Source organism: Maylandia zebra, linkage group LG19 (assembly GCF_041146795.1).
Source record: "Maylandia zebra isolate NMK-2024a linkage group LG19, Mzebra_GT3a, whole genome shotgun sequence".
NCBI classification, from domain to species: Eukaryota; Metazoa; Chordata; class Actinopteri; order Cichliformes; family Cichlidae; genus Maylandia; species Maylandia zebra.
In genome coordinates, this window is record NC_135185.1 from 17,102,736 (window position 1) to 17,130,700 (window position 27,965).

General features: G+C 41.1%; 2 protein-coding genes across 2 annotated transcripts in view; both read left to right on the top strand.

The window, feature by feature from the left end:
* LOC112436588 (uncharacterized) overlaps nt 1–19,998 on the top strand; it is a 35,697-nt gene extending 15,699 nt beyond the window's left edge. Inside the window, exons 59-129 of the mRNA XM_076877375.1 lie at nt 144–250; nt 458–625; nt 840–1,039; nt 1,138–1,250; nt 1,397–1,503; nt 1,612–1,788; nt 2,034–2,242; nt 2,340–2,434; nt 2,542–2,567; nt 2,759–2,780; nt 2,874–2,901; nt 3,010–3,094; nt 3,215–3,361; nt 3,449–3,660; nt 3,748–3,851; nt 3,941–4,059; nt 4,162–4,329; nt 4,546–4,745; nt 4,844–4,956; nt 5,109–5,215; nt 5,424–5,591; nt 5,806–6,005; nt 6,104–6,216; nt 6,369–6,475; nt 6,683–6,850; nt 7,065–7,264; nt 7,363–7,475; nt 7,622–7,728; nt 7,837–8,013; nt 8,259–8,467; nt 8,565–8,659; nt 8,767–8,792; nt 8,976–8,997; nt 9,091–9,118; nt 9,227–9,311; nt 9,432–9,578; nt 9,666–9,877; nt 9,965–10,068; nt 10,158–10,276; nt 10,379–10,546; nt 10,763–10,962; nt 11,061–11,173; nt 11,326–11,432; nt 11,641–11,808; nt 12,023–12,222; nt 12,321–12,433; nt 12,586–12,692; nt 12,900–13,067; nt 13,284–13,483; nt 13,582–13,694; nt 13,841–13,947; nt 14,056–14,232; nt 14,478–14,686; nt 14,784–14,878; nt 14,986–15,011; nt 15,200–15,221; nt 15,315–15,342; nt 15,451–15,535; nt 15,656–15,802; nt 15,890–16,101; nt 16,189–16,292; nt 16,382–16,500; nt 16,603–16,770; nt 17,043–17,242; nt 17,341–17,453; nt 17,606–17,712; nt 17,921–18,088; nt 18,305–18,504; nt 18,603–18,715; nt 18,862–18,968; nt 19,077–19,998. Of these exons, the coding sequence (XP_076733490.1) occupies nt 144–250; nt 458–625; nt 840–1,039; nt 1,138–1,250; nt 1,397–1,503; nt 1,612–1,788; nt 2,034–2,242; nt 2,340–2,434; nt 2,542–2,567; nt 2,759–2,780; nt 2,874–2,901; nt 3,010–3,094; nt 3,215–3,361; nt 3,449–3,660; nt 3,748–3,851; nt 3,941–4,059; nt 4,162–4,329; nt 4,546–4,745; nt 4,844–4,956; nt 5,109–5,215; nt 5,424–5,591; nt 5,806–6,005; nt 6,104–6,216; nt 6,369–6,475; nt 6,683–6,850; nt 7,065–7,264; nt 7,363–7,475; nt 7,622–7,728; nt 7,837–8,013; nt 8,259–8,467; nt 8,565–8,659; nt 8,767–8,792; nt 8,976–8,997; nt 9,091–9,118; nt 9,227–9,311; nt 9,432–9,578; nt 9,666–9,877; nt 9,965–10,068; nt 10,158–10,276; nt 10,379–10,546; nt 10,763–10,962; nt 11,061–11,173; nt 11,326–11,432; nt 11,641–11,808; nt 12,023–12,222; nt 12,321–12,433; nt 12,586–12,692; nt 12,900–13,067; nt 13,284–13,483; nt 13,582–13,694; nt 13,841–13,947; nt 14,056–14,232; nt 14,478–14,686; nt 14,784–14,878; nt 14,986–15,011; nt 15,200–15,221; nt 15,315–15,342; nt 15,451–15,535; nt 15,656–15,802; nt 15,890–16,101; nt 16,189–16,292; nt 16,382–16,500; nt 16,603–16,770; nt 17,043–17,242; nt 17,341–17,453; nt 17,606–17,712; nt 17,921–18,088; nt 18,305–18,504; nt 18,603–18,715; nt 18,862–18,968; nt 19,077–19,253 (9,248 nt within the window). The 3' untranslated portion in view covers nt 19,254–19,998. The remainder of the gene's footprint in view (nt 1–143; nt 251–457; nt 626–839; nt 1,040–1,137; nt 1,251–1,396; nt 1,504–1,611; nt 1,789–2,033; nt 2,243–2,339; nt 2,435–2,541; nt 2,568–2,758; nt 2,781–2,873; nt 2,902–3,009; nt 3,095–3,214; nt 3,362–3,448; nt 3,661–3,747; nt 3,852–3,940; nt 4,060–4,161; nt 4,330–4,545; nt 4,746–4,843; nt 4,957–5,108; nt 5,216–5,423; nt 5,592–5,805; nt 6,006–6,103; nt 6,217–6,368; nt 6,476–6,682; nt 6,851–7,064; nt 7,265–7,362; nt 7,476–7,621; nt 7,729–7,836; nt 8,014–8,258; nt 8,468–8,564; nt 8,660–8,766; nt 8,793–8,975; nt 8,998–9,090; nt 9,119–9,226; nt 9,312–9,431; nt 9,579–9,665; nt 9,878–9,964; nt 10,069–10,157; nt 10,277–10,378; nt 10,547–10,762; nt 10,963–11,060; nt 11,174–11,325; nt 11,433–11,640; nt 11,809–12,022; nt 12,223–12,320; nt 12,434–12,585; nt 12,693–12,899; nt 13,068–13,283; nt 13,484–13,581; nt 13,695–13,840; nt 13,948–14,055; nt 14,233–14,477; nt 14,687–14,783; nt 14,879–14,985; nt 15,012–15,199; nt 15,222–15,314; nt 15,343–15,450; nt 15,536–15,655; nt 15,803–15,889; nt 16,102–16,188; nt 16,293–16,381; nt 16,501–16,602; nt 16,771–17,042; nt 17,243–17,340; nt 17,454–17,605; nt 17,713–17,920; nt 18,089–18,304; nt 18,505–18,602; nt 18,716–18,861; nt 18,969–19,076) is intronic.
* Nucleotides 19,999–21,882: 1,884 nt separating this feature from the next.
* LOC143414141 (G-protein coupled receptor family C group 6 member A-like) lies at nt 21,883–26,486 on the top strand. The gene is made up of 4 exons (XM_076877871.1): nt 21,883–23,321; nt 23,404–23,698; nt 23,871–24,632; nt 26,265–26,486. Exons 1-4 carry the CDS (start codon nt 23,134–23,136, stop codon nt 26,484–26,486), a joined length of 1,467 nt encoding a protein of 488 aa, XP_076733986.1. The 5' UTR covers nt 21,883–23,133.
* The last annotated feature ends 1,479 nt before the right edge of the window (nt 26,487–27,965 follow it).

A 27,965-nucleotide genomic window follows, 5' to 3' on the forward strand; every position in this document is an offset into this window, starting at 1 on the left:
ACATAGGGTGCGTTATGTGCTTTCCAGTGTGAAATGTCTTGAAAAGCACTCAGACAAAAAACTTGCCCACAAATTCTTTCATGTCTACCTGTCAGAAACTTTCCTAAATTGAGCACATCCTAACTTTTGTTTGCATGCCTTAGCTTGCAGGCAACAAAATGAGAGTGATGCCCAATGGGTTAAAGCAAAGCTGGGTCCATTCGTCCAATATACAGCGTACTCTGACCTCAAAGACTTCAACATCTCTACGGTAAGCCCTACATTGCACTTCTAGTCCTCCCTTAAGAACAGGAAAACAAAATTGTAGACTTAAGAAGACAAACACAGGAGTTTATTTTGCCATATAAAAAATACAAGCAAATCATAGAACACACTTTCTTTGGTTGCAAACTGTAATCCTTTACCCACAGCATTGGTCATTACTGCTGTCTGATATTATGTTGATTCCCTGTTGTAGGCTGGATTGTTGTCAACGCTCAATCCCTCTGAGGTGGCACAGCTGCTACTGAGCTCTGGAGCCTCAAATAACACAGATTTTATTGATCTTGTGTTTGAACAACTTGAACAGGGCAACGCTCTAAAAAATGTGGATGAATTCCTGACACAGCTGACAGCCAATGGACAGGTAGGCTAGCCTCCTAAAAGGGTGAAGGAGGACAATGCGGATATTTGATTCCAGAAGTAAACAGAATAAAACATCGGTCTCAACCGCTACATCCATTGTTGGCTATTGTATCTTAGAAAACAAATGGTTACAGCCTTTGTACCATGTTGTATGGGTGTACTTCCAACATGCAATCTCACATTTGCTTATGTCTTTTTCCACTTTAATATGACAGACCCCACATTTCCAGCCTGTTGTGAGAGATCGGGTCATGAATACAACCTTCATCATCATCAGTCCACATTTCTCCACTTTCACGACAAACGACTATGAACTTTGGTTCCATGTGAAACTGATTCCTATCCTTGCCAGTTTTACTCCAGAAATGCTGATAAACACAACCACAACCATCAGCTGCACGAACTACCAAGTCATGTGAGTAGCTTTCTTGGAGCAATCAAGATTTTGTTGCAAATGAAAATGACAATAGTGACAAAGAACAGCATGAGAACGTTTTCTTTCAACTGTTGCAGTGTGAGTGGGTTGGCTTTAGTTATCCAGGAGATGCCACTGTACAGACGGCAAGAGATCACACATGGTCTGCTGGGCTACCTAAGAAATGCTGACAATGTCATCAATGAGCCAGGTAGGGCAGACATAGGGTGTGTTATGTGCTTTCCAGTGTGAAATGTCTAGAAAAGCACTCAGACAAAAAACTTAAATTCTTTCATGTCTACCAGTCACAAACCTTCCTAAATTGAGCACATCTTAAGTTTTGTCTGCGTGTCTTAGCTTGCAGGCAACAAAATGAGAGCGATGCCCAATGGGTTAAAGCAAATCTGGGTCCATTCATCCAATATTCAGCGTACTCTGACCTCAAAGACTTCAACATCTCTACGGTAATCTTCATATTACTCTTCCTGTCTTTCTTGAGAATAGCAAAGCAAAATTCTGGAAATTATACAAAAGACATGCATTTCATGAATTCTACTTTTTTGTATCCATAGCTGACAGTTCTGGACGTTCTTTCACCATCGCAGAAGGCTGAACTAATCCTAGATCCAAACAGTGGTGCTTTAAACGATGCACATGTTGTAAGGGAGGTGTTGACAAGCTTGACAGAGACCAGTGATTATGAGCAGCTCAACCAATTCTTCCAGGCTTTTGCAAACATCAACAAGCAGGTGAATTCTCATTGGTAACCTTACCTCAGTGCAAACATCAACAAATGTTAACAGTGTTCTTTCATAAGCCTGCTCAAGTGTTTAACTCAAAATGATCTATTTCTGATATGCTTCATGCCTTTAGGCATCCCTGCTGTACAGAAGTACAAAGATTTAGTTTAGATAAGCTCCCCCTCACCTCCACATTTCCACAAAGACTTCAGGACTTCCTCTCTGACCTTATTATGATCCCCTTCTCTTTTCAGAGAAATGTCACCTTCATCCAAAATCCAGATGTGCGAGACACCATTTTGAACCTGACCTTGACAGCCCTTGCTCCTCAGCTTAAAGACTTTCAGCCAGAAGACTATCAACAGTGGTTCCAGGTTTATTTGGTTCCTGTGATGGCGAGCATCCTTCCTAGCAGCTTGCGGGTGATCCCCAGTAACATCACCTGTGAATCCTACCAGGCTATGTAAGATATTTCTGATATCCACAGTTAGACATTTGGGTGTGCACAATGCCAAGCTGAGGCTCCTGACAAGTCACAATGAATTCTTTTCTTCCTTTAGATACGATGGTCTTGCGCAGAGTTTGGCAGCATTGCCACTGGACCTTTCACAGGGCGTGAGATCAAGCAAGCAGTACCTCCAGGACACATTCCCACGTATGTGGCAAATAGGCTTTCCTGACTAAACTTTTCTCAAAAGCCCAGTACCAGCACTGTAATGACTACTCCATTGATTTGTTTCCTTTCTTTTTCTTCCCAAACAGGCTGCTCAGTTCCAGCTTCCTTTGTGGTAAGATTAGTTTTTTGGGGTGTGTGTGTGTGTGTGTGTGGGGGGGGGGGGGGGGGGGTGTCTTGCATGGGTTATCCAATATTTGATCCAGGTTTGGCACACTAATTGGGCCAACTGTGACAAAGTCAAGGTATTTACACTTGAAGAAGACGTTTCCACTATACTAACAATCATATTTTCTTTGTCTTCAGTGCAAGGTGACCCCAGTTCATGGTGAGTCTGTCTAAAAGTAGACATTTCAACTCTAAGGATATAAATGCATTCTGAAGGACTATTATCTGACACACAACCATTCTCTTTTCACAGTGAATCTCATTTGTGATGGAGTTGATGGGTGGGTGAAATGCCGTTTTGTTCAATGTTGATTCTGTCTAGGTAAAATTCGTTAACACAGTGCAATTAAGGGGACATTGGATTTCAATTTATTGTGTTTTTTCCACAGTTCAAAACTTGAACAAATCCTGTCAGCTGGCAATTCCTCGGCAGCCCTGTGCAATTTCACCATCACAGAACATGCCTGTTCCTCTGTAAGATTCCTTTTTAAACTCCAAAAACAGAACATAGATTTTGCCCCATTATGGTTCTGAGACAAATCTCCATGAGCTCTGACAAAATGGCTGTATTCTTTGTCAATTTTCTTTTTCAAGGCTCCCTATCTCACATCCAGCAACTTGGTCACACTGCTGAACTGCACACTGAAAAGCCAAAACATATACCCAGTAGAAGTCTGGAAGCTTTTCTTCCAAAAAGCCTCTGCTGTACTGGACCAGGCCCTTGAGACATTTGCTAACATGGTAAGTACAAAATCACATTTTCACAATATTGCCGTTTCCCTGCATGAAGTTTGGGTCCAGCTACAATTGTTTTTCTGCCAATTCAAGGCCAGCAACAACACTTACCCGACCTCGTCAAATGTGCTCGAGGCTCTTGGAGAAGTGAGAATTGACAACTTCAACCAGGCACAACTACAGAGTGAGGAGTTCATTACCAGCTGGTTCAAAACAAAGATCCGTCCGTTTCTGGCCGTTCCATCTTTCAACTTCCTATTTTGCCTTAGCTCCAAAAACTTCAGCTGCCAGACATACCAGACTGTGTAAGTAAATATGAGACATATTGCTCTATTCTGCAAACTTGCAGTTGACTAGAAGTTTAGATGTTGAAAGCTTTCTCTCAAATGTAGCATTCAGGCATTTGGAAGCCAAAAGGCATCCATGGACAGAGACACACAGCAAGCAGTCTTCACTCACTTCATCAAACCGTTCTTGTCAAGAAATGACTCAACAGGTAAAAGGAGAAACTCAAGCTCACTTTGGTTTTTCCATGACAACATGTGGTATATTACCCTGTCAATAACTTTCTTGCTTTTTCTGCAGATCCTGGCTGTGTCTCATCTATCACGGGGAGCCAAGCGTGGCTAAAGGCAAACCTTGGCGACTTCTCTGATTTTGCAACTGTGCAGGACTTGCAAGCCTTCAATCCTAATTTGTCCACTGTGAGTGCCAACTGCAGATGTACATCTTCCTGTAAACGGAATTCTTTTACCCAGAACATTTCCATGACTGCTGTCTTATATTATGCTGGTTCTCTTTTGTAGGCTGAATTGTTGTCAGTCTTTAGTCCTTCTCAGATGGCACAGCTGGTACTGAGTTTGGGAGCCTCCAATAACACAGATTTGATTGATCGTGTGTTTGAGCGACTGCAAGAGGGCAACGCTCTAAAAAACGTGGATGGATTCCTCACACAACTGACAGCCAATGGACAGGTATGCTAGGCTTCTAAAAGGGTGAAGGAGGACAATCCTGGTGTTTTATTCCAGCAGGATAAGACAGAATAAGACATTTGCTAAACCGCTACACAAGTCTTCATGGAGTCTATCATAGAAAAGAATTGCTTGCAGCCTTTGTACCATGTTGTATGAGTACATTTGCAACATGCAGTCTCTGTATTGCTTAGCTTCTTTTCCACCTCAATTTCACAGATGCCAATTTTCCAGCCTGTTGTGAGAGATCGGATCATGAATACGACCTTCATCATCATCAGTCCACATTTCTCCACTTTCACGACAAACGACTATGAACTTTGGTTCCATGTGAAACTGATTCCTATCCTTGCCAGTTTTACTCCAGAAATGCTCATAAACACAACCACAAAAATCAGCTGCACAAACTACCAAGTCATGTGAGTAGCTTTCTTGGAGCAATCAAGATTTTGTTGCAAATGAAAATGACAATAGTGACAAAGAACAGCATGAGAACGTTTTCTTTCAACTGTTGCAGTGTGAGTGGGTTGGCTTTAGTTATCCAGGAGATGCCACTGTACAGACGGCAAGAGATCACACATGGTCTGCTGGGCTATCTAAGAAATGCTGACAATGCCATCAATGAGCCAGGTAGGGCAGACATAGGGTGCGTTATGTGCTTTCCAGTGTGAAATGTCTTGAAAAGCACTCAGACAAAAAACTTGCCCACAAATTCTTTCATGTCTACCAGTCAGAAACCTTCCTAAATTGAGCACATCCTAACTTTTGTTTGCATGCCTTAGCTTGCAGGCAACAAAATGAGAGTGATGCCCAATGGGTTAAAGCAAATCTGGGTCCATTCGTCCAATATACAGCGTACTCTGACCTCAAAGACTTCAACATCTCTACGGTAAGCCCTACATTGCACTTCTAGTCCTCCCTTAAGAGCAGGAAAACAAAATTGTAGACTTAAGAAGACAAACACAGGAGTTTATTTTGCCATATCAAAAAGTACAAGCAAATCATAGAGCACACTTTCTTTGGTTGCAAACTGTAATCCTTTACCCACAGCATTGGTCATTACTGCTGTCTGATATTATGTTGATTCCCTGTTGTAGGCTGGATTGTTGTCGACGCTCAATCCCTCTGAGGTGGCACAGCTGCTACTGAGCTCTGGAGCCTCAAATAACACAGATTTTATTGATCTTGTGTTTAAACAACTTGAACAGGGCAACGCTCTAAAAAATGTGGATGAATTCCTGACACAGCTGACAGCCAATGGACAGGTAGGCTAGCCTCCTAAAAGGGTGAAGGAGGACAATGCGGATATTTGATTCCAGAAGTAAACAGAATAAAACATCGGTCTCAACCGCTACATCCATTGTTGGCTATTGTATCTTAGAAAACAAATGGTTACAGCCTTTGTACCATGTTGTATGGGTGTACTTCCAACATGCAATCTCACATTTGCTTATGTCTTTTTCCACTTTAATATGACAGACCCCACATTTCCAGCCTGTTGTGAGAGATCGGGTCATGAATATGACCTTCATCATCATCAGTCCACATTTCTCCACTTTCACGACAAACGACTATGAACTTTGGTTCCATGTGAAACTGATTCCTATCCTTGCCAGTTTTACTCCAGAAATGCTCATAAACGCAACCACAACCATCAGCTGCACAAACTACCAAGTCATGTGAGTAGCTTTCTTGGAGCAATCAAGATTTTGTTGCAAATGAAAATGATAATAGTGACAAAGAACAGCATGAGAACGTTTTCTTTCAACTGTTGCAGTGTGAGTGGGTTGGCTTTAGTTATCCAGGAGATGCCACTGTACAGACGGCAAGAGATCACACATGGTCTGCTGGGCTACCTAAGAAATGCTGACAATGCCATCAATGAGCCAGGTAGGGCAAACATAGGGTGCGTTATGTGCTTTCCAGTGTGAAATGTCTTGAAAAGCACTCAGACAAAAAACTTGCCCACAAATTCTTTCATGTCTACCTGTCAGAAACTTTCCTAAATTGAGCACATCCTAACTTTTGTTTGCATGCCTTAGCTTGCAGGCAACAAAATGAGAGTGATGCCCAATGGGTTAAAGCAAAGCTGGGTCCATTCGTCCAATATACAGCGTACTCTGACCTCAAAGACTTCAACATCTCTACGGTAAGCCCTACATTGCACTTCTAGTCCTCCCTTAAGAACAGGAAAACAAAATTGTAGACTTAAGAAGACAAACACAGGAGTTTATTTTGCCATATAAAAAATACAAGCAAATCATAGAACACACTTTCTTTGGTTGCAAACTGTAATCCTTTACCCACAGCATTGGTCATTACTGCTGTCTGATATTATATTGATTCCTTGTTGTAGGCTGGATTGTTGTCAACGCTCAATCCCTCTGAGGTGGCACAGCTGCTACTGAGCTCTGGAGCCTCAAATAACACAGATTTTATTGATCTTGTGTTTGAACAACTTGAACAGGGCAACGCTCTAAAAAATGTGGATGAATTCCTGACACAGCTGACAGCCAATGGACAGGTAGGCTAGCCTCCTAAAAGGGTGAAGGAGGACAATGTGGATATTTGATTCCAGAAGTAAACAGAATAAAACATCGGTCTCAACCGCTACATCCATTGTTGGCTATTGTATGTTAGAAAACAAATGGTTACAGCCTTTGTACCATGTTGTATGGGTGTACTTCCAACATGCAATCTCACATTTGCTTATGTCTTTTTCCACTTTAATATGACAGACCCCACATTTCCAGCCTGTTGTGAGAGATCGGGTCATGAATACGACCTTCATCATCATCAGTCCACATTTCTCCACTTTCACGACAAACGACTATGAACTTTGGTTCCATGTGAAACTGATTCCTATCCTTGCCAGTTTTACTCCAGAAATGCTGATAAACACAACCACAACCATCAGCTGCACGAACTACCAAGTCATGTGAGTAGCTTTCTTGGAGCAATCAAGATTTTGGTGTAACAGAAAATGACAATAGTGACAAAGAACAGCATGAGAACGTTTTCTTTCAACTGTTGCAGTGTGAGTGGGTTGGCTTTAGTTATCCAGGACATGCCACTGTACAGACGGCAAGAGATCACACATGGTCTGCTGGGCTACCTAAGAAATGCTGACAATGCCATCAATGAGCCAGGTAGGGCAGACATAGGGTGCGTTATGTGCTTTCCAGTGTGAAATGTCTGGAAAAGCACTCAGACAAAAAACTTAAATTCTTTCATGTCTACCAGTCAGAAACCTTCCTAAATTGAGCACATCTTAACTTTTGTCTGCGTGTCTTAGCTTGCAGGCAACAAAATGAGAGCGATGCCCAATGGGTTAAAGCAAATCTGGGTCCATTCATCCAATATTCAGCGTACTCTGACCTCAAAGACTTCAACATCTCTACGGTAATCTTCATATTACTCTTCCTGTCTTTCTTGAGAATAGCAAAGCAAAATTCTGGAAATTATACAAAAGACATGCATTTCATGAATTCTACTTTTTTGTATCCATAGCTGACAGTTCTGGACGTTCTTTCACCATCGCAGAAGGCTGAACTAATCCTAGATCCAAACAGTGGTGCTTTAAACGATGCACATGTTGTAAGGGAGGTGTTGACAAGCTTGACAGAGACCAGTGATTATGAGCAGCTCAACCAATTCTTCCAGGCTTTTGCAAACATCAACAAGCAGGTGAATTCTCATTGGTAACCTTACCTCAGTGCAAACATCAACAAATGTTAACAGTGTTCTTTCATAAGCCTGCTCAAGTGTTTAACTCAAAATGATCTATTTCTGATATGCTTCATGCCTTGAGGCATCCCTGCTGTACAGAAGTACAAAGATTTAGTTTAGATAAGCTCCCCCTCACCTCCACATTTCCACAAAGACTTCAGGACTTCCTCTCTGACCTTATTATGATCCCCTTCTCTTTTCAGAGAAATGTCACCTTCATCCAAAATCCAGATGTGCGAGACACCATTTTGAACCTGACCTTGACAGCCCTTGCTCCTCAGCTTAAAGACTTTCAGCCAGAAGACTATCAACAGTGGTTCCAGGTTTATTTGGTTCCTGTGATGGCGAGCATCCTTCCTAGCAGCTTGCGGGTGATCCCCAGTAACATCACCTGTGAATCCTACCAGGCTATGTAAGATATTTCTGATATCCACAGTTAGACATTTGGGTGTGCACAATGCCAAGCTGAGGCTCCTGACAAGTCACAATGAATTCTTTTCTTCCTTTAGATACGATGGTCTTGCGCAGAGTTTGGCAGCATTGCCACTGAACCTTTCACAGGGCGTGAGATCAAGCAAGCAGTACCTCCAGGACACATTCCCACGTATGTGGCAAATAGGCTTTCCTGACTAAACTTTTCTCAAAAGCCCAGTGCCAGCACTGTAATGACTACTCCATTGATTTGTTTCCTTTCTTTTTCTTCCCAAACAGGCTGCTCAGTTCCAGCTTCCTTTGTGGTAAGATTAGTTTTTTGGGGTGTGTGTGTGTGTGTGTGTGGGGGGGGGGGGGGGGGGGGGGGGGGGGGGGGGTGTTGATCCAGGTTTGGCACACTAATTGGGCCAACTGTGACAAAGTCAAGGTATTTACACTTGAAGAAGATGTTTCCACTATACTAACAATCATATTTTCTTTGTCTTCAGTGCAAGGTGACCCCAGTTCATGGTGAGTCTGTCTAAAAGTAGACATTTCAACTCAAAGGATATAAATGCATTCTGAAGGACTATTATCTGACACACAACCATTCTCTTTTCACAGTGAATCTCATTTGTGATGGAGTTGATGGGTGGGTGAAATGCCGTTTTGTTCAATGTTGATTCTGTCTAGGTAAAATTCGTTAACACAGTGCAAATAAGGGGGCATTGGATTTCAATTTATTGTGTTTTTTCCACAGTTCAAAGCTTGAACAAATCCTGTCAGCTGGCAATTCCTCGGCAGCCCTGTGCAATTTCACCATCACAGAACATGCCTGTTCCTCTGTAAGATTCCTTTTTAAACTCCAAAAACAGAACATGGATTTTGCCCCATTATGGTTCTGAGACAAATCTCCATGAGCTCTGACAAAATGGCTGTATTCTTTGTCAATTTTCTTTTTCAAGGCTCCCTATCTCACATCCAGCAACTTGGTCACACTGCTGAACTGCACACTGAAAAGCCAAAACATATACCCAGTAGAAGTCTGGAAGCTTTTCTTCCAAAAAGCCTCTGCTGTACTGGACCAGGCCCTTGAGACATTTGCTAACATGGTAAGTACAAAATCACATTTTCACAATATTGCCGTTTCCCTGCGTGAAGTTTGGGTCCAGCTACAATTATTTTTCTGCCAATTCAAGGCCAGCAACAACACTTACCCGACCTCGTCAAATGTGCTCGAGGCTCTTGGAGAAGTGAGAATTGACAACTTCAACCAGGCACAACTACAGAGTGAGGAGTTCATTACCAGCTGGTTCAAAACAAAGATCCGTCCGTTTCTGGCCGTTCCATCTTTCAACTTCCTATTTTGCCTTAGCTCCAAAAACTTCAGCTGCCAGACATACCAGACTGTGTAAGTAAATATGAGACATATTGCTCTATTCTGCAAACTTGCAGTTGACTAGAAGTTTAGATGTTGAAAGCTTTCTCTCAAATGTAGCATTCAGGCATTTGGAAGCCAAAAGGCATCCATGGACAGAGACACACAGCAAGCAGTCTTCACTCACTTCATCAAACCGTTCTTGTCAAGAAATGACTCAACAGGTAAAAGGAGAAACTCAAGCTCACTTTGGTTTTTCCATGACAACATGTGGTATATTACCCTGTCAATGACTTTCTTGCTTTTTCTGCAGATCCTGGCTGTGTCTCATCTATCACGGGGAGCCAAGCGTGGCTAAAGGCAAACCTTGGCGACTTCTCTGATTTTGCAACTGTGCAGGACTTGCAAGCCTTCAATCCTAATTTGTCCACTGTGAGTGCCAACTGCAGATGTACATCTTCCTGTAAACGGAATTCTTTTACCCAGAACATTTCCATGACTGCTGTCTTATATTATGCTGGTTCTCTTTTGTAGGCTGAATTGTTGTCAGTCCTTAGTCCTTCTCAGATGGCACAGCTGGTACTGAGTTTGGGAGCCTCCAATAACACAGATTTGATTGATCGTGTGTTTGAGCGACTGCAAGAGGGCAACGCTCTAAAAAATGTGGATGGATTCCTCACACAACTGACAGCCAATGGACAGGTATGCTAGGCTTCTAAAAGGGTGAAGCAGGACAATCCTGGTGTTTTATTGCAGCAGGATAAGACAGAATAAGACATTTGCTAAACCGCTACACAAGTCTTCAAGGAGTCTATCATAGAAAAGAATTGCTTGCAGCCTTTGTGCCATGTTGTATGAGTACATTTGCAACATGCAGTCTCTGTATTGCTTAGCTTCTTTTCCACCTCAATTTCACAGATGCCAATTTTCCAGCCTGTTGTGAGAGATCGGATCATGAATACGACCTTCATCGTCATCAGTCCACATTTCTCCACTTTCACGACAAACGACTATGAACTTTGGTTCCATGTGAAACTGATTCCTATCCTTGCCAGTTTTACTCCAGAAATGCTGATAAACACAACCACAAAAATCAGCTGCACAAACTACCAAGTCATGTGAGTAGCTTTCTTGGAGCAATCAAGATTTTGTTGCAAATGAAAATGACAATAGTGACAAAGAACAGCATGAGAACGTTTTCTTTCAACTGTTGCAGTGTGAGTGGGTTGGCTTTAGTTATCCAGGAGATGCCACTGTACAGACGGCAAGAGATCACACATGGTCTGCTGGGCTATCTAAGAAATGCTGAAAATGCCATCAATGAGCCAGGTAGGGCAGACATAGGGTGCGTTATGTGCTTTCCAGTGTGAAATGTCTTGAAAAGCACTCAGACAAAAAACTTGCCCACAAATTCTTTCATGTCTACCAGTCAGAAACCTTCCTAAATTGAGCACATCCTAACTTTTGTTTGCATGCCTTAGCTTGCAGGCAACAAAATGAGAGTGATGCCCAATGGGTTAAAGCAAATCTGGGTCCATTCGTCCAATATACAGCGTACTCTGACCTCAAAGACTTCAACATCTCTACGGTAAGCCCTACATTGCACTTCTAGTCCTCCCTTAAGAGCAGGAAAACAAAATTGTAGACTTAAGAAGACAAACACAGGAGTTTATTTTGCCATATCAAAAAGTACAAGCAAATCATAGAGCACACTTTCTTTGGTTGCAAACTGTAATCCTTTACCCACAGCATTGGTCATTACTGCTGTCTGATATTATGTTGATTCCCTGTTGTAGGCTGGATTGTTGTCGACGCTCAATCCCTCTGAGGTGGCACAGCTGCTACTGAGCTCTGGAGCCTCAAATAACACAGATTTTATTGATCTTGTGTTTGAACAACTTGAACAGGGCAACGCTCTAAAAAATGTGGATGAATTCCTGACACAGCTGACAGCCAATGGACAGGTAGGCTAGCCTCCTAAAAGGGTGAAGGAGGACAATGCGGATATTTGATTCCAGAGATAAACAGAATGAAAAATCGGTCTCAACCGCTACATCCATTGTTGGCTATTGTATCTTAGAAAACAAATGGTTACAGCCTTTGTACCATGTTGTATGACTGTACTTCAAACATGCAATCTCACATTTGCTTATGTCTTTTTCCACTTTAATATGACAGACCCCACATTTCCAGCCTGTTGTGAGAGATCGGGTCATGAATACGACCTTCATCATCATCAGTCCACATTTCTCCACTTTCACGACAAACAACTATGAACTTTGGTTCCATGTGAAACTGATTCCTATCCTTGCCAGTTTTACTCCAGAAATGCTGATAAACACAACCACAACCATCAGCTGCACAAACTACCAAGTCATGTGAGTAGCTTTCTTGGAGCAATCAAGATTTTGTTGTAAATGAAAATGACAATAGTGACAAAGAACAGCATGAGAACGTTTTCTTTCAACTGTTGCAGTGTGAGTGGGTTGGCTTTAGTTATCCAGGAGATGCCACTGTATAGACGGCAAGAGATCACACGTGGTCTGCTGGGCTACCTAAGAAATGCTGACAATGCCATCAATGAGCCAGGTAGGGCAGACATAGGGTGCGTTATGTGCTTTCCAGTGTGAAATGTCTTGAAAAGCACTCAGACAAAAAACTTGCCCACAAATTCTTTCATGTCTACCTGTCAGAAACCTTCCTAAATTGAGCACATCCTAACTTTTGTTTGCATGCCTTAGCTTGCAGGCAACAAAATGAGAGTGATGCCCAATGGGTTAAAGCAAATCTGGGTCCATTCGTCCAATATACAGCGTACTCTGACCTCAAAGACTTCAACATCTCTACGGTAAGCCCTACATTGCACTTCTAGTCCTCCCTTACGAGCAGAAAAACAAAATTGTAGACTTAAGAAGACAAACACAGGAGTTTATTTTGCCATATAAAAAATACAAGCAAATCATAGAGCACACTTTCTTTGGTTGCAAACTGTAATCCTTTACCCACAGCATTGGTCATTACTGCTGTCTGATATTATGTTGATTCCCTGTTGTAGGCTGGATTGTTGTCGACGCTCAATCCCTCTGAGGTGGCACAGCTGCTACTGAGCTCTGGAGCCTCAAATAACACAGATTTTATTGATCTTGTGTTTGAACAACTTGAACAGGGCAACGCTCTAAAAAATGTGGATGAATTCCTGACACAGCTGACAGCCAATGGACAGGTAGGCTAGCCTCCTAAAAGGGTGAAGGAGGACAATGTGGATATTTGATTCCAGAAGTAAATACAGAATAAAACATCGGTCTCAACCGCTACATCTATTGTTGGCTATTGTATCTTAGAAAACAAATGGTTACAGCCTTTGTACCATGTTGTATGAGTGTACTTCCAACATGCAATCTCACATTTGCTTATGTCTTTTTCCACTTTAACATGACAGAGCCCACATTTCCAGCCTGTTGTGAGAGATCGGGTCATGAATACGACCTTCATCATCATCAGTCCACATTTCTCCACTTTCACGACAAACGACTATGAACTTTGGTTCCATGTGAAACTGATTCCTATCCTTGCCAGTTTTACTCCAGAAATGCTGATAAACACAACCACAACCATCAGCTGCACGAACTACCAAGTCATGTGAGTAGCTTTCTTGGAGCAATCAAGATTTTGTTGTAACAGAAAATGACAATAGTGACAAAGAACAGCATGAGAACGTTTTCTTTCAACTGTTGCAGTGTGAGTGGGTTGGCTTTAGTTATCCAGGAGATGCCACTGTACAGACGGCAAGAGATCACACATGGTCTGCTGGGCTACCTAAGAAATGCTGACAATGCCATCAATGAGCCAGGTAGGGCAGACATAGGGTGTGTTATGTGCTTTCCAGTGTGAAATGTCTAGAAAAGCACTCAGACAAAAAACTTAAATTCTTTCATGTCTACCAGTCAGAAACCTTCCTAAATTGAGCACATCTTAAGTTTTGTCTGCATGTCTTAGCTTGCAGGCAACAAAATGAGAGCGATGCCCAATGGGTTAAAGCAAATATGGGTCCATTCATCCAATATTCAGCGTACTCTGACCTCAAAGACTTCAACATCTCTACGGTAATCTTCATATTACTCTTCCTGTCTTTCTTGAGAATAGCAAAGCAAAATTCTGGAAATTATACAAAAGACATGCATTTCATGAATTCTACTTTTTTGTATCCATAGCTGACAGTTCTGGACGTTCTTTCACCATCGCAGAAGGCTGAACTAATCCTAGATCCAAACAGTGGTGCTTTAAACGATGCACATGTTGTAAGGGAGGTGTTGACAAGCTTGACAGAGACCAGTGATTATGAGCAGCTCAACCAATTCTTCCAGGCTTTTGCAAACATCAACAAGCAGGTGAATTCTCCTTGGTAACCTTACCTCAGTGCAAACATCAACAAATGTTAACAGTGTTCTTTCATAAGCCTGCTCAAGTGTTTAACTCAAAATGATCCATTTCTGATATGCTTCATGCCTTGAGGCATCCCTGCTGTACAGAAGTACAAAGATTTAGTTTAGATAAGCTCCCCCTCACCTCCACATTTCCACAAAGACTTCAGGACTTCCTCTCTGACCTTATTATGATCCCCTTCTCTTTTCAGAGAAATGTCACCTTCATTCAAAATCCAGATGTGCGAGACACCATTTTGAACCTTACCTTGACAGCCCTTGCTCCTCAGCTTAAAGACTTTCAGCCAGAAGACTATCAACAGTGGTTCCAGGTTTATTTGGTTCCTGTGATGGCGAGCATCCTTCCTAGCAGCTTGCGGGTGATCCCCAGTAACATCACCTGTGAATCCTACCAGGCTATGTAAGATATTTCTGATATCCACAGTTAGACATTTGGGTGTGCACAATGCCAAGCTGAGGCTCCTGACAAGTCACAATGAATTCTTTTCTTCCTTTAGATACGATGGTCTTGCGCAGAGTTTGGCAGCATTGCCACTGGACCTTTCACAGGGCGTGAGATCAAGCAAGCAGTACCTCCAGGACACATTCCCACGTATGTGGCAAATAGGCTTTCCTGACTAAACTTTTCTCAAAAGCCCAGTACCAGCACTGTAATGACTACTCCATTGATTTGTTTCCTTTCTTTTTCTTCCCAAACAGGCTGCTCAGTTCCAGCTTCCTTTGTGGTAAGATTAGTTTTTTGGGGTGTGTGTGTGTGTGTGTGTGTGTGGGGGGGGGGGGTGTCTTGCATGGGTTATCCAATATTTGATCCAGGTTTGGCACACTAATTGGGCCAACTGTGACAAAGTCAAGGTATTTACACTTGAAGAAGATGTTTCCACTATACTAACAATCATATTTTCTTTGTCTTCAGTGCAAGGTGACCCCAGTTCATGGTGAGTCTGTCTAAAAGTAGACATTTCAACTCTAAGGATATAAATGCATTCTGAAGGACTATTATCTGACACACAACCATTCTCTTTTCACAGTGAATCTCATTTGTGATGGAGTTGATGGGTGGGTGAAATGCCGTTTTGTTCAATGTTGATTCTGTCTAGGTAAAATTCGTTAACACAGTGCAATTAAGGGGACATTGGATTTCAATTTATTGTGTTTTTTCCACAGTTCAAAACTTGAACAAATCCTGTCAGCTGGCAATTCCTCGGCAGCCCTGTGCAATTTCACCATCACAGAACATGCCTGTTCCTCTGTAAGATTCCTTTTTAAACTCCAAAAACAGAACATAGATTTTGCCCCATTATGGTTCTGAGACAAATCTCCATGAGCTCTGACAAAATGGCTGTATTCTTTGTCAATTTTCTTTTTCAAGGCTCCCTATCTCACATCCAGCAACTTGGTCACACTGCTGAACTGCACACTGAAAAGCCAAAACATATACCCAGTAGAAGTCTGGAAGCTTTTCTTCCAAAAAGCCTCTGCTGTACTGGACCAGGCCCTTGAGACATTTGCTAACATGGTAAGTACAAAATCACATTTTCACAATATTGCCGTTTCCCTGCGTGAAGTTTGGGTCCAGCTACAATTATTTTTCTGCCAATTCAAGGCCAGCAACAACACTTACCCGACCTCGTCAAATGTGCTCGAGGCTCTTGGAGAAGTGAGAATTGACAACTTCAACCAGGCACAACTACAGAGTGAGGAGTTCATTACCAGCTGGTTCAAAACAAAGATCCGTCCGTTTCTGGCCGTTCCATCTTTCAACTTCCTATTTTGCCTTAGCTCCAAAAACTTCAGCTGCCAGACATACCAGACTGTGTAAGTAAATATGAGACATATTGCTCTATTCTGCAAACTTGCAGTTGACTAGAAGTTTAGATGTTGAAAGCTTTCTCTCAAATGTAGCATTCAGGCATTTGGAAGCCAAAAGGCATCCATGGACAGAGACACACAGCAAGCAGTCTTCACTCACTTCATCAAACCGTTCTTGTCAAGAAATGACTCAACAGGTAAAAGGAGAAACTCAAGCTCACTTTGGTTTTTCCATGACAACATGTGGTATATTACCCTGTCAATAACTTTCTTGCTTTTTCTGCAGATCCTGGCTGTGTCTCATCTATCACGGGGAGCCAAGCGTGGCTAAAGGCAAACCTTGGCGACTTCTCTGATTTTGCAACTGTGCAGGACTTGCAAGCCTTCAATCCTAATTTGTCCACTGTGAGTGCCAACTGCAGATGTACATCTTCCTGTAAACGGAATTCTTTTACCCAGAACATTTCCATGACTGCTGTCTTATATTATGCTGGTTCTCTTTTGTAGGCTGAATTGTTGTCAGTCCTCAGTCCTTCTCAGGTGGCACAGCTGGTACTGAGTTTGGGAGCCTCCAATAACACAGATTTGATTGATCGTGTGTTTGAGCGACTGCAAGAGGGCAACGCTCTAAAAAATGTGGATGGATTCCTCACACAACTGACAGCCAATGGACAGGTATGCTAGGCTTCTAAAAGGGTGAAGGAGGACAATCCTGGTGTTTTATTCCAGCAGGATAAGACAGAATAAGACATTTGCTAAACCGCTACACAAGTCTTCATGGAGTCTATCATAGAAAAGAATAAGACATTTGCTAAACCGCTACACAAGTCTTCATGGAGTCTATCATAGAAAAGAATTGCTTGCAGCCTTTGTGCCATGTTGTATGAGTACATTTGCAACATGCAGTCTCTGTATTGCTTAGCTTCTTTTCCACCTCAATTTCACAGATGCCAATTTTCCAGCCTGTTGTGAGAGATCGGGTCATGAATACGACCTTCATCATCATCAGTCCACATTTCTCCACTTTCACGACAAACGACTATGAACTTTGGTTCCATGTGAAACTGATTCCTATCCTTGCCAGTTTTACTCCAGAAATGCTCATAAACACAACCACAAAAATCAGCTGCATGAACTACCAAGTCATGTGAGTAGCTTTCTTGGAGCAATCAAGATTTTGTTGCAAATGAAAATGACAATAGTGACAAAGAACAGCATGAGAACGTTTTCTTTCAACTGTTGCAGTGTGAGTGGGTTGGCTTTAGTTATCCAGGAGATGCCACTGTATAGACGGCAAGAGATCACACGTGGTCTGCTGGGCTACCTAAGAAATGCTGAAAATGTCATCAATGAGCCAGGTAGGGCAGACATAGGGTGCGTTATGTGCTTTCCAGTGTGAAATGTCTTGAAAAGCACTCAGACAAAAAACTTGCCCACAAATTCTTTCATGTCTACCAGTCAGAAACCTTCCTAAATTGAGCACATCCTAACTTTTGTTTGCATGCCTTAGCTTGCAGGCAACAAAATGAGAGTGATGCCCAATGGGTTAAAGCAAATCTGGGTCCATTCGTCCAATATACAGCGTACTCTGACCTCAAAGACTTCAACATCTCTACGGTAAGCCCTACATTGCACTTCTAGTCCTCCCTTAAGAACAGGAAAACAAAATTGTAGACTTAAGAAGACAAACACAGGAGTTTATTTTGCCATATCAAAAAGTACAAGCAAATCATAGAGCACACTTTCTTTGGTTGCAAACTGTAATCCTTTACCCACAGCATTGGTCATTACTGCTGTCTGATATTATGTTGATTCCCTGTTGTAGGCTGGATTGTTGTCGACGCTCAATCCCTCTGAGGTGGCACAGCTGCTACTGAGCTCTGGAGCCTCAAATAACACAGATTTTATTGATCTTGTGTTTGAACAACTTGAACAGGGCAACGCTCTAAAAAATGTGGATGAATTCCTGACACAGCTGACAGCCAATGGACAGGTAGGCTAGCCTCCTAAAAGGGTGAAGGAGGACAATGCGGATATTTGATTCCAGAAGTAAATACAGAATAACACATCGGTCTCAACCGCTACATCCATTGTTGGCTATTGTATCTTAGAAAACAAATGGTTACAGCCTTTGTACCATGTTGTATGAGTGTACTTCCAACATGCAATCTCACATTTGCTTATGTCTTTTTCCACTTTAACATGACAGAGCCCACATTTCCAGCCTGTTGTGAGAGATCGGGTCATGAATACGACCTTCATCATCATCAGTCCACATTTCTCCACTTTCACGACAAACGACTATGAACTTTGGTTCCATGTGAAACTGATTCCTATCCTTGCCAGTTTTACTCCAGAAATGCTCATAAACGCAACCACAAAAATAAGCTGCACAAACTACCAAGTCATGTGAGTAGCTTTCTTGGAGCAATCAAGATTTTGGTGTAACAGAAAATGACAATAGTGACAAAGAACAGCATGAGAATGTTTTCTTTCAACTGTTGCAGTGTGAGTGGGTTGGCTTTAGTTATCCAGGAGATGCCACTGTACAGACGGCAAGAGATCACACATGGTCTGCTGGGCTACCTAAGAAATGCTGACAATGCCATCAATGAGCCAGGTAGGGCAGACATAGGGTGCGTTATGTGCTTTCCAGTGTGAAATGTCTAGAAAAGCACTCAGACAAAAAACTTAAATTCTTTCATGTCTACCAGTCACAAACCTTGCTAAATTGAGCACATCCTAACTTTTGTCTGCATGTCTTAGCTTGCAGGCAACAAAATGAGAGTGATGCCCAATGGGTTAAAGCAAATCTGGGTCCATTGATCCAATATACATCATACTCTGACCTCAAAGACTTCAACATCTCTACGGTAATCTTCATATTACTCTTCCTGTCTTTCTTGAGAATAGCAAAGCAAAATTCTGGAAATCATACAAAAGACATGCATTTCATGAATTCTACTTTTTTGTATCCATAGCTGGCAGTTTTGGACGTTCTTTCACCATCGCAGAAGGCTGAACTAATCCTAGATCCAAAAAGTGGAGCTTTAAATGACGCATGTTTTGTAAAGGAGGTGTTGAGAAGCTTGACAGAGACCTGTGATTATGAGAAGCTCAACCAATTCTTCCAGGCTCTTGCAAAGCGCGGCTGCTGAGTGAGCCCTCATCTGGGACTCTCATCAGCTCTTTCTGGGACAAGCGCGTTCATGCTCACAGGTGTACACACGGGTGCTCACAGACACAAACGACACCCTTTTTGGCTCCTACCTCAAAGCACACTGTGCGCTGTCGATCTTACACAATAACGTTTAATAAATAGCATTTACTGTTATATTCACATAAATCATCATGATGTTGTTTATTCTATTGCTCTCATTTTCTTCTGCTTGTTTTCTTGTTTCATTCTCAACAGGTGATCCAGGTGGTTGATATATGTATTTTTTGTCTGCTTATTTTGTTGGTTTTTGTTTTTTGCCCTTTATCCCCGTCCCTCTTCTCCGCTGTTTTTCTTTCCCTCTTTCTTTCTCCCCTCTCTTTTCATCATTCAAGTCTGTCCCTTATCTAGCAAGTGAAAATAAAAAATAAAATAAACAATAAAAGGTGAATCAAATAGACCATTACAGCACGGCTGGGAGGGTCCATTTGGTAAAGTAAATCCGTTGGGCATCTTTCTTCGCCTTTAGACAATAATTCTGATGGCAAAAGAACCAAACGGGACAGGCAAAAAAAAAAAAAAAAAAAAACCAACACAAAAACAAAACAAAAACAAAGTGCTTGCTCGTAGGGGGTCATTTGATTGTTGGGTTTTTCTCTGTATGTATTATTGTAGGGCCTACCTTACAATATAAAGCACTTTGAGGTGACTGTTGTTCTGATTTGGTGCTATATAAATTGAATTGAATTGAATTGAATTAAATATATTCAATAATTTGGTGTTTTGATTATGATTCTAATTGTGGTCACTTTCCGTATGTTTATACATACATTGTGACTTTAAGTTTGGAGAACTGTTACTTCTTTAACAGCAAATGCCAACTATAGGTGTTGTTGGGTTATAAGAACACAGTTTATGGTACAGCTGTGCCAAACGTCATATTGAACTGACAACACTTAGAAATGAAGCTACAAAGCAAAGATGCCTCATTTTGTTAAATGCCTGTTTCCTCAAGTCCTCTTGTAGGATATCTTCCTCACCTCCTCTGCTTCCATCTCTGCAGGAGGCTCTGAAATGCAAGGAGAGGGGTCAAAAAGAGGAATCAAGGATGTGCAATCTGTAAAATAAAAAAAGGCAATGTGCGTGTGTCATTCAGTCACAGCATGCTGAGCTTGCATGAAAGGGAGAAGGTATAGCAGGTGTCCTTGTTACTTAACTTGGGACTAGTCCCCGAACTCAGTGAATGAAGCATTCGTGGACATTGTAAACACCGTGCCCTGTGAATCGAGACATTGTCACCCTGGACCACTCCCTAGATGGAAATTAATTCCTGGATGGAAATGCATGATTAAAGTGGAACAAATACCCAGAAGTACTTTTCAATGTTTTGCATGAACTCTTTCTGTAAGGGACAAAATGCTAAAGAAGAAAAAGGCCTCGGACAAAATACCATTTTTTTTCTTTTATCAGCTTAATGACATAGATGCTTTTTTAAAATCGGAAAAAACAACTAAAACCAAGTGTTCTCATTTACAACCATTTAAGCACATTATAAATGTTATAAAATAAATGTACAATATGCTCTCTGAGTACAGCTTGCTAATACTGGTTGGACTTCTTTCAGACCTGCCTCAATACAGCAAAAATATTTACAATGCAAATAAAATGCATTTTGCATATTATTCAAATACAGTTGATAAAAATATCCCTTTATAAAAAGGGAACTGAATCAGGCAGGTGATTTCTGACACTTGGCCTCTATCTATGTCACCACTGGAGAGATGAACATGGTTATTTCTTAAAGCATATAGTTAGGGCTGGACCAGGTGAGCCTGAATCCTCCCTTACTGCCTCAATACTTAATTGCACAAATTCACCAAGGAAATATTTGTTGCGGTTCTTGTCATGTTCAAGTTTACTTTCCAAAACCATAAATATACCATTAATTTAAATTCACATGATTTATTTTATTAAATGCGTGCAAATGCTAACAGCAACCATTTAAAACTAAGTTTATTGTGGAGTATTTCTTCTCTTTTTCCCCATCGTTTCTGGATTTGTTGAGCAGATTAGATCAGAACTAATTGCTGTTTCTTCCTTTAGTTTTTTAAACCAGTTCTTTGCGTTCATAATATTTGACTGAGTAATGATTATTATTGAATGATTATTTGATTTGATTTGATTTGATATACCTTTATTAGTCCCATAAGGGGAAATTTCATGTTAAGGCTGCCGACCTATTGCACGCAATGGCAGCGCCATCTTACCCTCCGACCATACATACATTACACAAAAACATCACATGGGGAAGACAGGTCAGAAAGGTATAACAATGTTGTCAACTGAAAACAATCCTTGTTTATTGGGCTTTTTGTACTGGGTATTAGACATTGCCTTTAACATTTTTTTTGTCCCAGACACTATTACAGGTAGTGACGGTGTCTGATGAGATCTTAATTTTTTCTTCAGAAGGTCATTTAATGTTTTTTTTTTTTTTTAATTTATTAAGAATTAAGGGATATAAGAAAAGGCTAGATTATCTCTCACTGAGTGTGATTTTTGACTGAGTATGGTTGTTTTTTTTAATAAGTATTGTCCCTGGTGGCGATAGTTATTTCATCGTTGAGAGTTTAAATGAAGTGCAGTTATTGTTTATGGAGAACAGTTTGTCACTTACCTCAGTGAAACAGTTTGAGGATTCTGTATGGGTTAGTGGGTGGGTGAGGTGGTCCATGAATAAAGTACTTACTAATGTTAGCTTTTCAGAACAACTTTTAAATTTAACCTCCTTATTCTAACTGGTGCTTTCATTGCAAAACTGGTTTTCTGTAAGAATTGAATTGAATTGATATATCTTTATTAGTCCCACAAGGGGAAATTTCATAAGGCTGCCGACCTATTGCACGCAATGGCGGCACCATCTTACCCTCCGACCATACATACGTTACACAAAACATCACATGGGGAAGACAGGTCAGAGAGGTATAACAATGGAAAATGCACCACATGAGGAAAGATAAGGAGAAAAAAAATAACTCCCCCCAGACTGAGCTCCAACAGGGAGATCAGTTTGAGAACAGAAAAAAAACACCTCTGCACATAGCACATGAAAAAAACTCTTAATACACCAAAGAAACACATGACAAGCAACAGGGGTGGGTAAAGGGTGAGAGACCGCCGAATTAGACAGTACATGCGGGCCTGCGTACGCTGGTCTCCTTGATCCACCGTCGGCATCGGAAGGGAATAAGCGTCGAAGGCGTTTGGAAAGGGAGGGGGGATGAGTGTGTGCATATCAGTGTATATGTATGTGTGTGCGTGTCCAGAGTTCAGCTGAGACAGTGTCCTTCGCCCTGCTAGGCTAAGTAAACAGTCTTCCAGCCAACCCAGGTGGCCTTGCATGGAATGGGAAGGAACAGACTAAACACAGTTTTGCAAGTGTTTTTCTTTTTCCAGGTATTTTTCTTTTTGAAGCATTTTTCTTTTTGCAGGTATTTTTCTTTTTGCAACATTTTTCTTTTTGCAGCATTTTTCTTTTTGCAAGTGTTTTCTGAAGTTGCAGTCCGTTTGGCCTCTCAGGGCCACCGTATTTATGCCTATTTCTACTCCTGTTTGAATATGTTATGTATTATCATTTAGAAAAACTTGGAAAAAATGTTTTTAATTTATTTGAACATGTTGAAACTAAAACCTAGACATCATTGTCTGTGACAAATTCAAATCATCTTGGTCTTTTCGTGTTTGGAAGATTAAAGAGGAACTCATTTGGATTGCGTTACAAAAACAATCTGATGATGCAAATGATAAACGAGTAGAAGTTTTTTATATAGCTGCTGTACAGGAACCTGGTCATACTGAAAAGAGAAGATAGACACGTGTAAATGTTCTACCTGTGCGTATCCATGATGTTTTTAATGTGGTTATTTGTCATGAGTGTGTTTCACTCCTCTTTGGGACAGAATAGTTTTCTCCGTGCATACTCTCCTGGGAATATCATCATTGGTGGACTTTTCCCCATTCATTTAAAAACTAATAGGACTAACACTTCTGCACCTCTCTCCTGTAGTGAGTAAGTACAGGCTGAGTTCATCAGCTCATTAGTGTCAAATAGATGATTTGTGAATTTAATCTGTCTTCTGTCAATCTTGCAGCTATGGTTTAAACACATTCCTGCACAGTCAAGTGATGATATACGCCATCAACAAAATCAACCTACCTAACATCACGATAGGATACGACATCTATGACACTTGTGGAGATGTCGGCCTCGCCTTGAGAGCAACTCTCCAGCTGCTGAAGAATCAGTCAGACCCAGAAAGCTGTTTAGTGCCAGCAGATGCTCAGTTCAAGTTACTTGAACCCAAAACCAAGGTGGTGATCGGGGAAAGGTACTCAGAAGTATCAATAGCTGTTGCACGACTTGTTGCTCTGTCTTCAGTTGCCCAGGTTTGTTTTCTCTTTTTCTGTCCTACAAAGCTCAGTTAGAAATATAAGAATCTAAATTTGATGAAAATCAATAATATCAGCAAATACATAATCTGTCTTTAGATTTCCATGCTTATGTGTTGAAAAATCTTTAATGAACTGTTTTCATATATGCTCTATGTCTGTTTAACAGATTAGTTATGCATCCACAAGTGAGCTGCTGAGCAGCAAGTTCAAGTTTCCCACTTTTCTGCGAACCGTGCCTAGTGACAAATATCAGACAAGAGGTATTGTTGAGCTGGTGAAGATATTCCATTGGAAAACAGTGATTATTGTGGGAAGTGATGATGAGTATGGGAAATATGGCAGTGATAGCCTTCAAGACAACTTCAACAAAAAGAGCATCTGCATTGAATTTGTTCACATCTTGTCCGCTGATTTTACGACAAACAATAATAGCATGGACAAAACTGAGCTGAATGAACTACTGGAAAAAATTCAAAACTCTTCTGCTGAGGCCATCATCATCTTCACAAAGGACACTAATGCAGAAATCATCCTGGAAGCAGCTATTGAACACAGAGTCAACAGAACGTGGATTGCAAGTGATGCATGGTCCAGCTCTTCAAAGATCTCTGCAATGTCAGACATCAAACTGGCAGGAGAAGTTTTTGGGTTCATATATAAGCAGAAAGAGGTGCCTGGCTTTAAAGACCATGTCATGTCGATGTTTAATGGAACTAATAACACAATTCTTAGAGATTACCAGACGCAGCATCTACTTTCTTTAAATAAGTCTGAAGAAGAAAGAAACCAATATCTGGCTTCTTACATCGACCAGGATGAATCTTATGGTATCTATATAGCAGTTCGAGTCATTGCTGAAGGGCTCAGACGCTTGCTGAAGTGTAACGACCATCTGTGTGAACGAAGCTCCAGTTTCACAGCCTTAGAGGTACAATAAAGATAGCTTGCCAATTATTAATTATTTGTCTTTAACAAATATTTTCAGTTACATAAGAAGTTTGTGAAATTTTGTCTGTCTTTAAAACATGAAACTTAACCAGAAATTGATATTCTTGGAGAAAAATCAACCATAATATTGCCAGGAAATCATTTATGCTGAATGGTACAAACAACATACTTTTTCTTTTCTTTTTTTTTCTTTTTTTTCTTTTGCCTGTCCCGTTTGGCTCTTTTGCCATCAGAATTATTGTCTAAAGGCAAAGAAAGATGCCCAACGGATTTACTTTACAAAATTGACCATCCCAGCCTTGCCATAATGGTCCATTTGATTCACCTTTTATTGTTTATTTTATTTTCACTTGCTGAATACGGGACAGACTTGACTGGGGGAAAGAAAAACAGCCGAGAAGAGGGACGGGGATAGAGGGCAAAAAACAAAAACCAACAGAATAAGCAGCGAAAAAAAATTACATATATCGATCACCTGGATCACCTGTTGAGAAAGAAAAAAGAAAACAAGAGTAATAGAATAAACAACATCACAATGATATATGGGAATATGACAGTAAATACTAAATATTAAACATTATTGTGCAGCACATAGATCAACAGAACACAGTGTGCTTTGAGGTAGGAGCCAAAAAGGGTGTAGTTTGTGTGTGTGAGCAGAGGCCCCCAGAACACAAGAGACCAAGGAAGACCAACAGAGGGGCAGCCGCGCCACTGTCCCAGAAAGAGCTGAGGAGAGTCCCAGCCGCGGGTTGCAGTGACGCGCCCGTGAGCTCGGTCGGCAGCCAGCTGTGCCTGAGTGACCGAGCCCCAGGCCGAGAGGCCGGGGGCACCCCACCTCCGAAGTGGCCCGAGCGAGCCCCAGGCTCCAGGCCCCGATAAGCGGCCACCAAGGAGTGAGCCGGCGTGTACCTGGACGCCCATCCCGGGACACAAAGAACCACCAACGCACCGATGTATGAGGGAGTCCGCTACCAGCAGGGGAAGTGGTGGTGGGGGGAGATAGGCCTCCAAACCTTGGACGTTTTCATTTTCACTTCCTCTTTCAGCGAAACTGCACATATTTCAGCAGCATGGCACTTTACTAAAAACACCCTAAGCTGTCTTGCCTGCAGTCCAAATGTTCAATCATTTAAACCAGGGGTGTCAAACATACACCGAGCCAGATACAATTATATCCGGCCTGCAAGACAACTTCATTATCATTATTATTCATTATTATTCTGTTACTTAAATATAGACATGTGTGGTCCCTACAAAAATGTCAAAATCTCAGCTGAAAGTCCAAACAAACCATTTCAATAACCTCCAAACAGCTAACAATTTAAAAACAACAACAACAACAATGATTAATATTAACTTCTTAAATTTTAAATGATTTGCAAATTTTCCAATTTTCTTTTACACAATGTTGCCCTTTTTCTGGGCAGAGATGTTACACATTCCACAGCACCCACTGCTAAACTATCGACATTTGTCTTGTTTATTGGTAGATATGTAAGTTTTTCTTAGAAAAGGTTAAACATTAAAATTTCAAATATATTGCAGTTTGTGATGATTTTATTTCATAAAAATGTCTTTCTTCCTTTATGATGTTTTGGTTTTTTCACAGCTTCTATCGGAAATCCAGAAAGTAAACTTTACTGAGAACAACACACAAATATACTTTGATAGTGATGGAGATCCCAGTTTGGGATATGATATTGTATACTGGAACAGGTCTGATTGCAACAAGAGTATGATAATACAAACTATTGGAGAATACAGTCCAGATGGAAAAATTACAATCCCAACAGACCTTTTCAGACACCTCATAAATGACACGGTGAGATGAGTTTTTAACATTCATTTATGTCCCATTAAGGTTTATGAATCATGTACTCATGCTACTGTTTCTTTTGCAGGTCTCTGTTTACAATTGCTCAAAAAAATGTGAAGCAGGACAAGGATTTACATTAAAAGGAAAGTGTTGCGGAGTTTGTGCTCCGTGTGCAAGTGGAGAGATTTCTGATGGAAATCGTAAGTCTTTTATTCCAAATCTAAATTACACTGCTCAAAAAAACAAAGGTAACGCAGATCTGAATGAATGAAATATTCAAAAACTTTGTTCTTTACATAGTTGAATGTGCTTACAACAAAATCACACAAAAATTATCAATAGAAATCAAATGTAGCAACCCATGGAGGTCTGGATTTGGAGTCACACTCAGGGTCCTGGGTCTCCTGACCTAGTGTTTTCAGTTCTTTGTGATTTTTGTGTTATGTCTGGTTCATTTGTGATTTATTTTATGCTTCCTGGGTTTTGATCCCCTCTTGTTTCTCTGTGCCCTCCAGCATTTGGTGAATGTAACGATTACTTTAGTCTTCTGTGTTTAAGTCTTCTCTGTCTGTTTGTTCCCCCTGTGTCGTTGCCTTCTGTGTCTCCCTCTGTGTGACTGTCTATATCATGATGTGCGTTATTGTGCTTTGCTCCCACCCCTTGTGTTCTGTGTTTTCGTCTTCCCTTCGTATATTTCTTCATTCTCTCTCTCTCTCTCTCGCTCTCTCTCTCTCTCTCTCTGTACTTCCTGTGTTACGTTTAAGGTCCATGTCTTGGTGTCAGCGTTTTCAGTTTCGTGTCCTCCCATTCCTGTCAAGTGTAATTGTCCTCAGCTGTGTTCCTTGTGTGCTTCCACTTCCCTCATTACCCTCTGTGTATTTATGTCAGAGTCCCCCTCTGTTCCGTGTTGCGTCGTTCCTCATGCTATGTGATCCTTTGTGTGCCACTCTGTGGAACGTTAGATTATATTTTCCCAGTCTAGTTTAGTTCATCATTAGTTGTAACATTTTCCTGCGTCTACAATAAACTGTCCTTTTGAGTTCATTCCCGTGTTGCAAGTCCTGCATTTCGAGTCCTGAGTCCAGATGTAATTTTATTGCCTATCTTGTCTTCCTAAATGTGCAAAGTGCATTATGCATTCATTATACTTGCCTGTTTAATATTAATTTATGATTGCAGCTTCTTTTTCTTTCCAAATGATTATAGGATAGGAAAATATTGTCTTCTTTACTTGTGCTACTTGTGTTTTTGTTTCCTTCTGCAGATTCAACATGCAAGCATTGTGAAGATGGGGCATATTCTCATCCTGAAGAGAATACATGTTTGAAAAAAAGTGATGACTATCTCGATTGGGAAGATCCCTTCTCAATCATTCTCAGCTCCCTTGCAGTCGTTGGGATCATTGCTACCGTTGTGTTTGCTGTTCTGTTTGCAGTATATCTTAAAACTCCCATTGTGAAAGCAGTTGGAGGTTATTTGTGTTTTCTGGAGCTT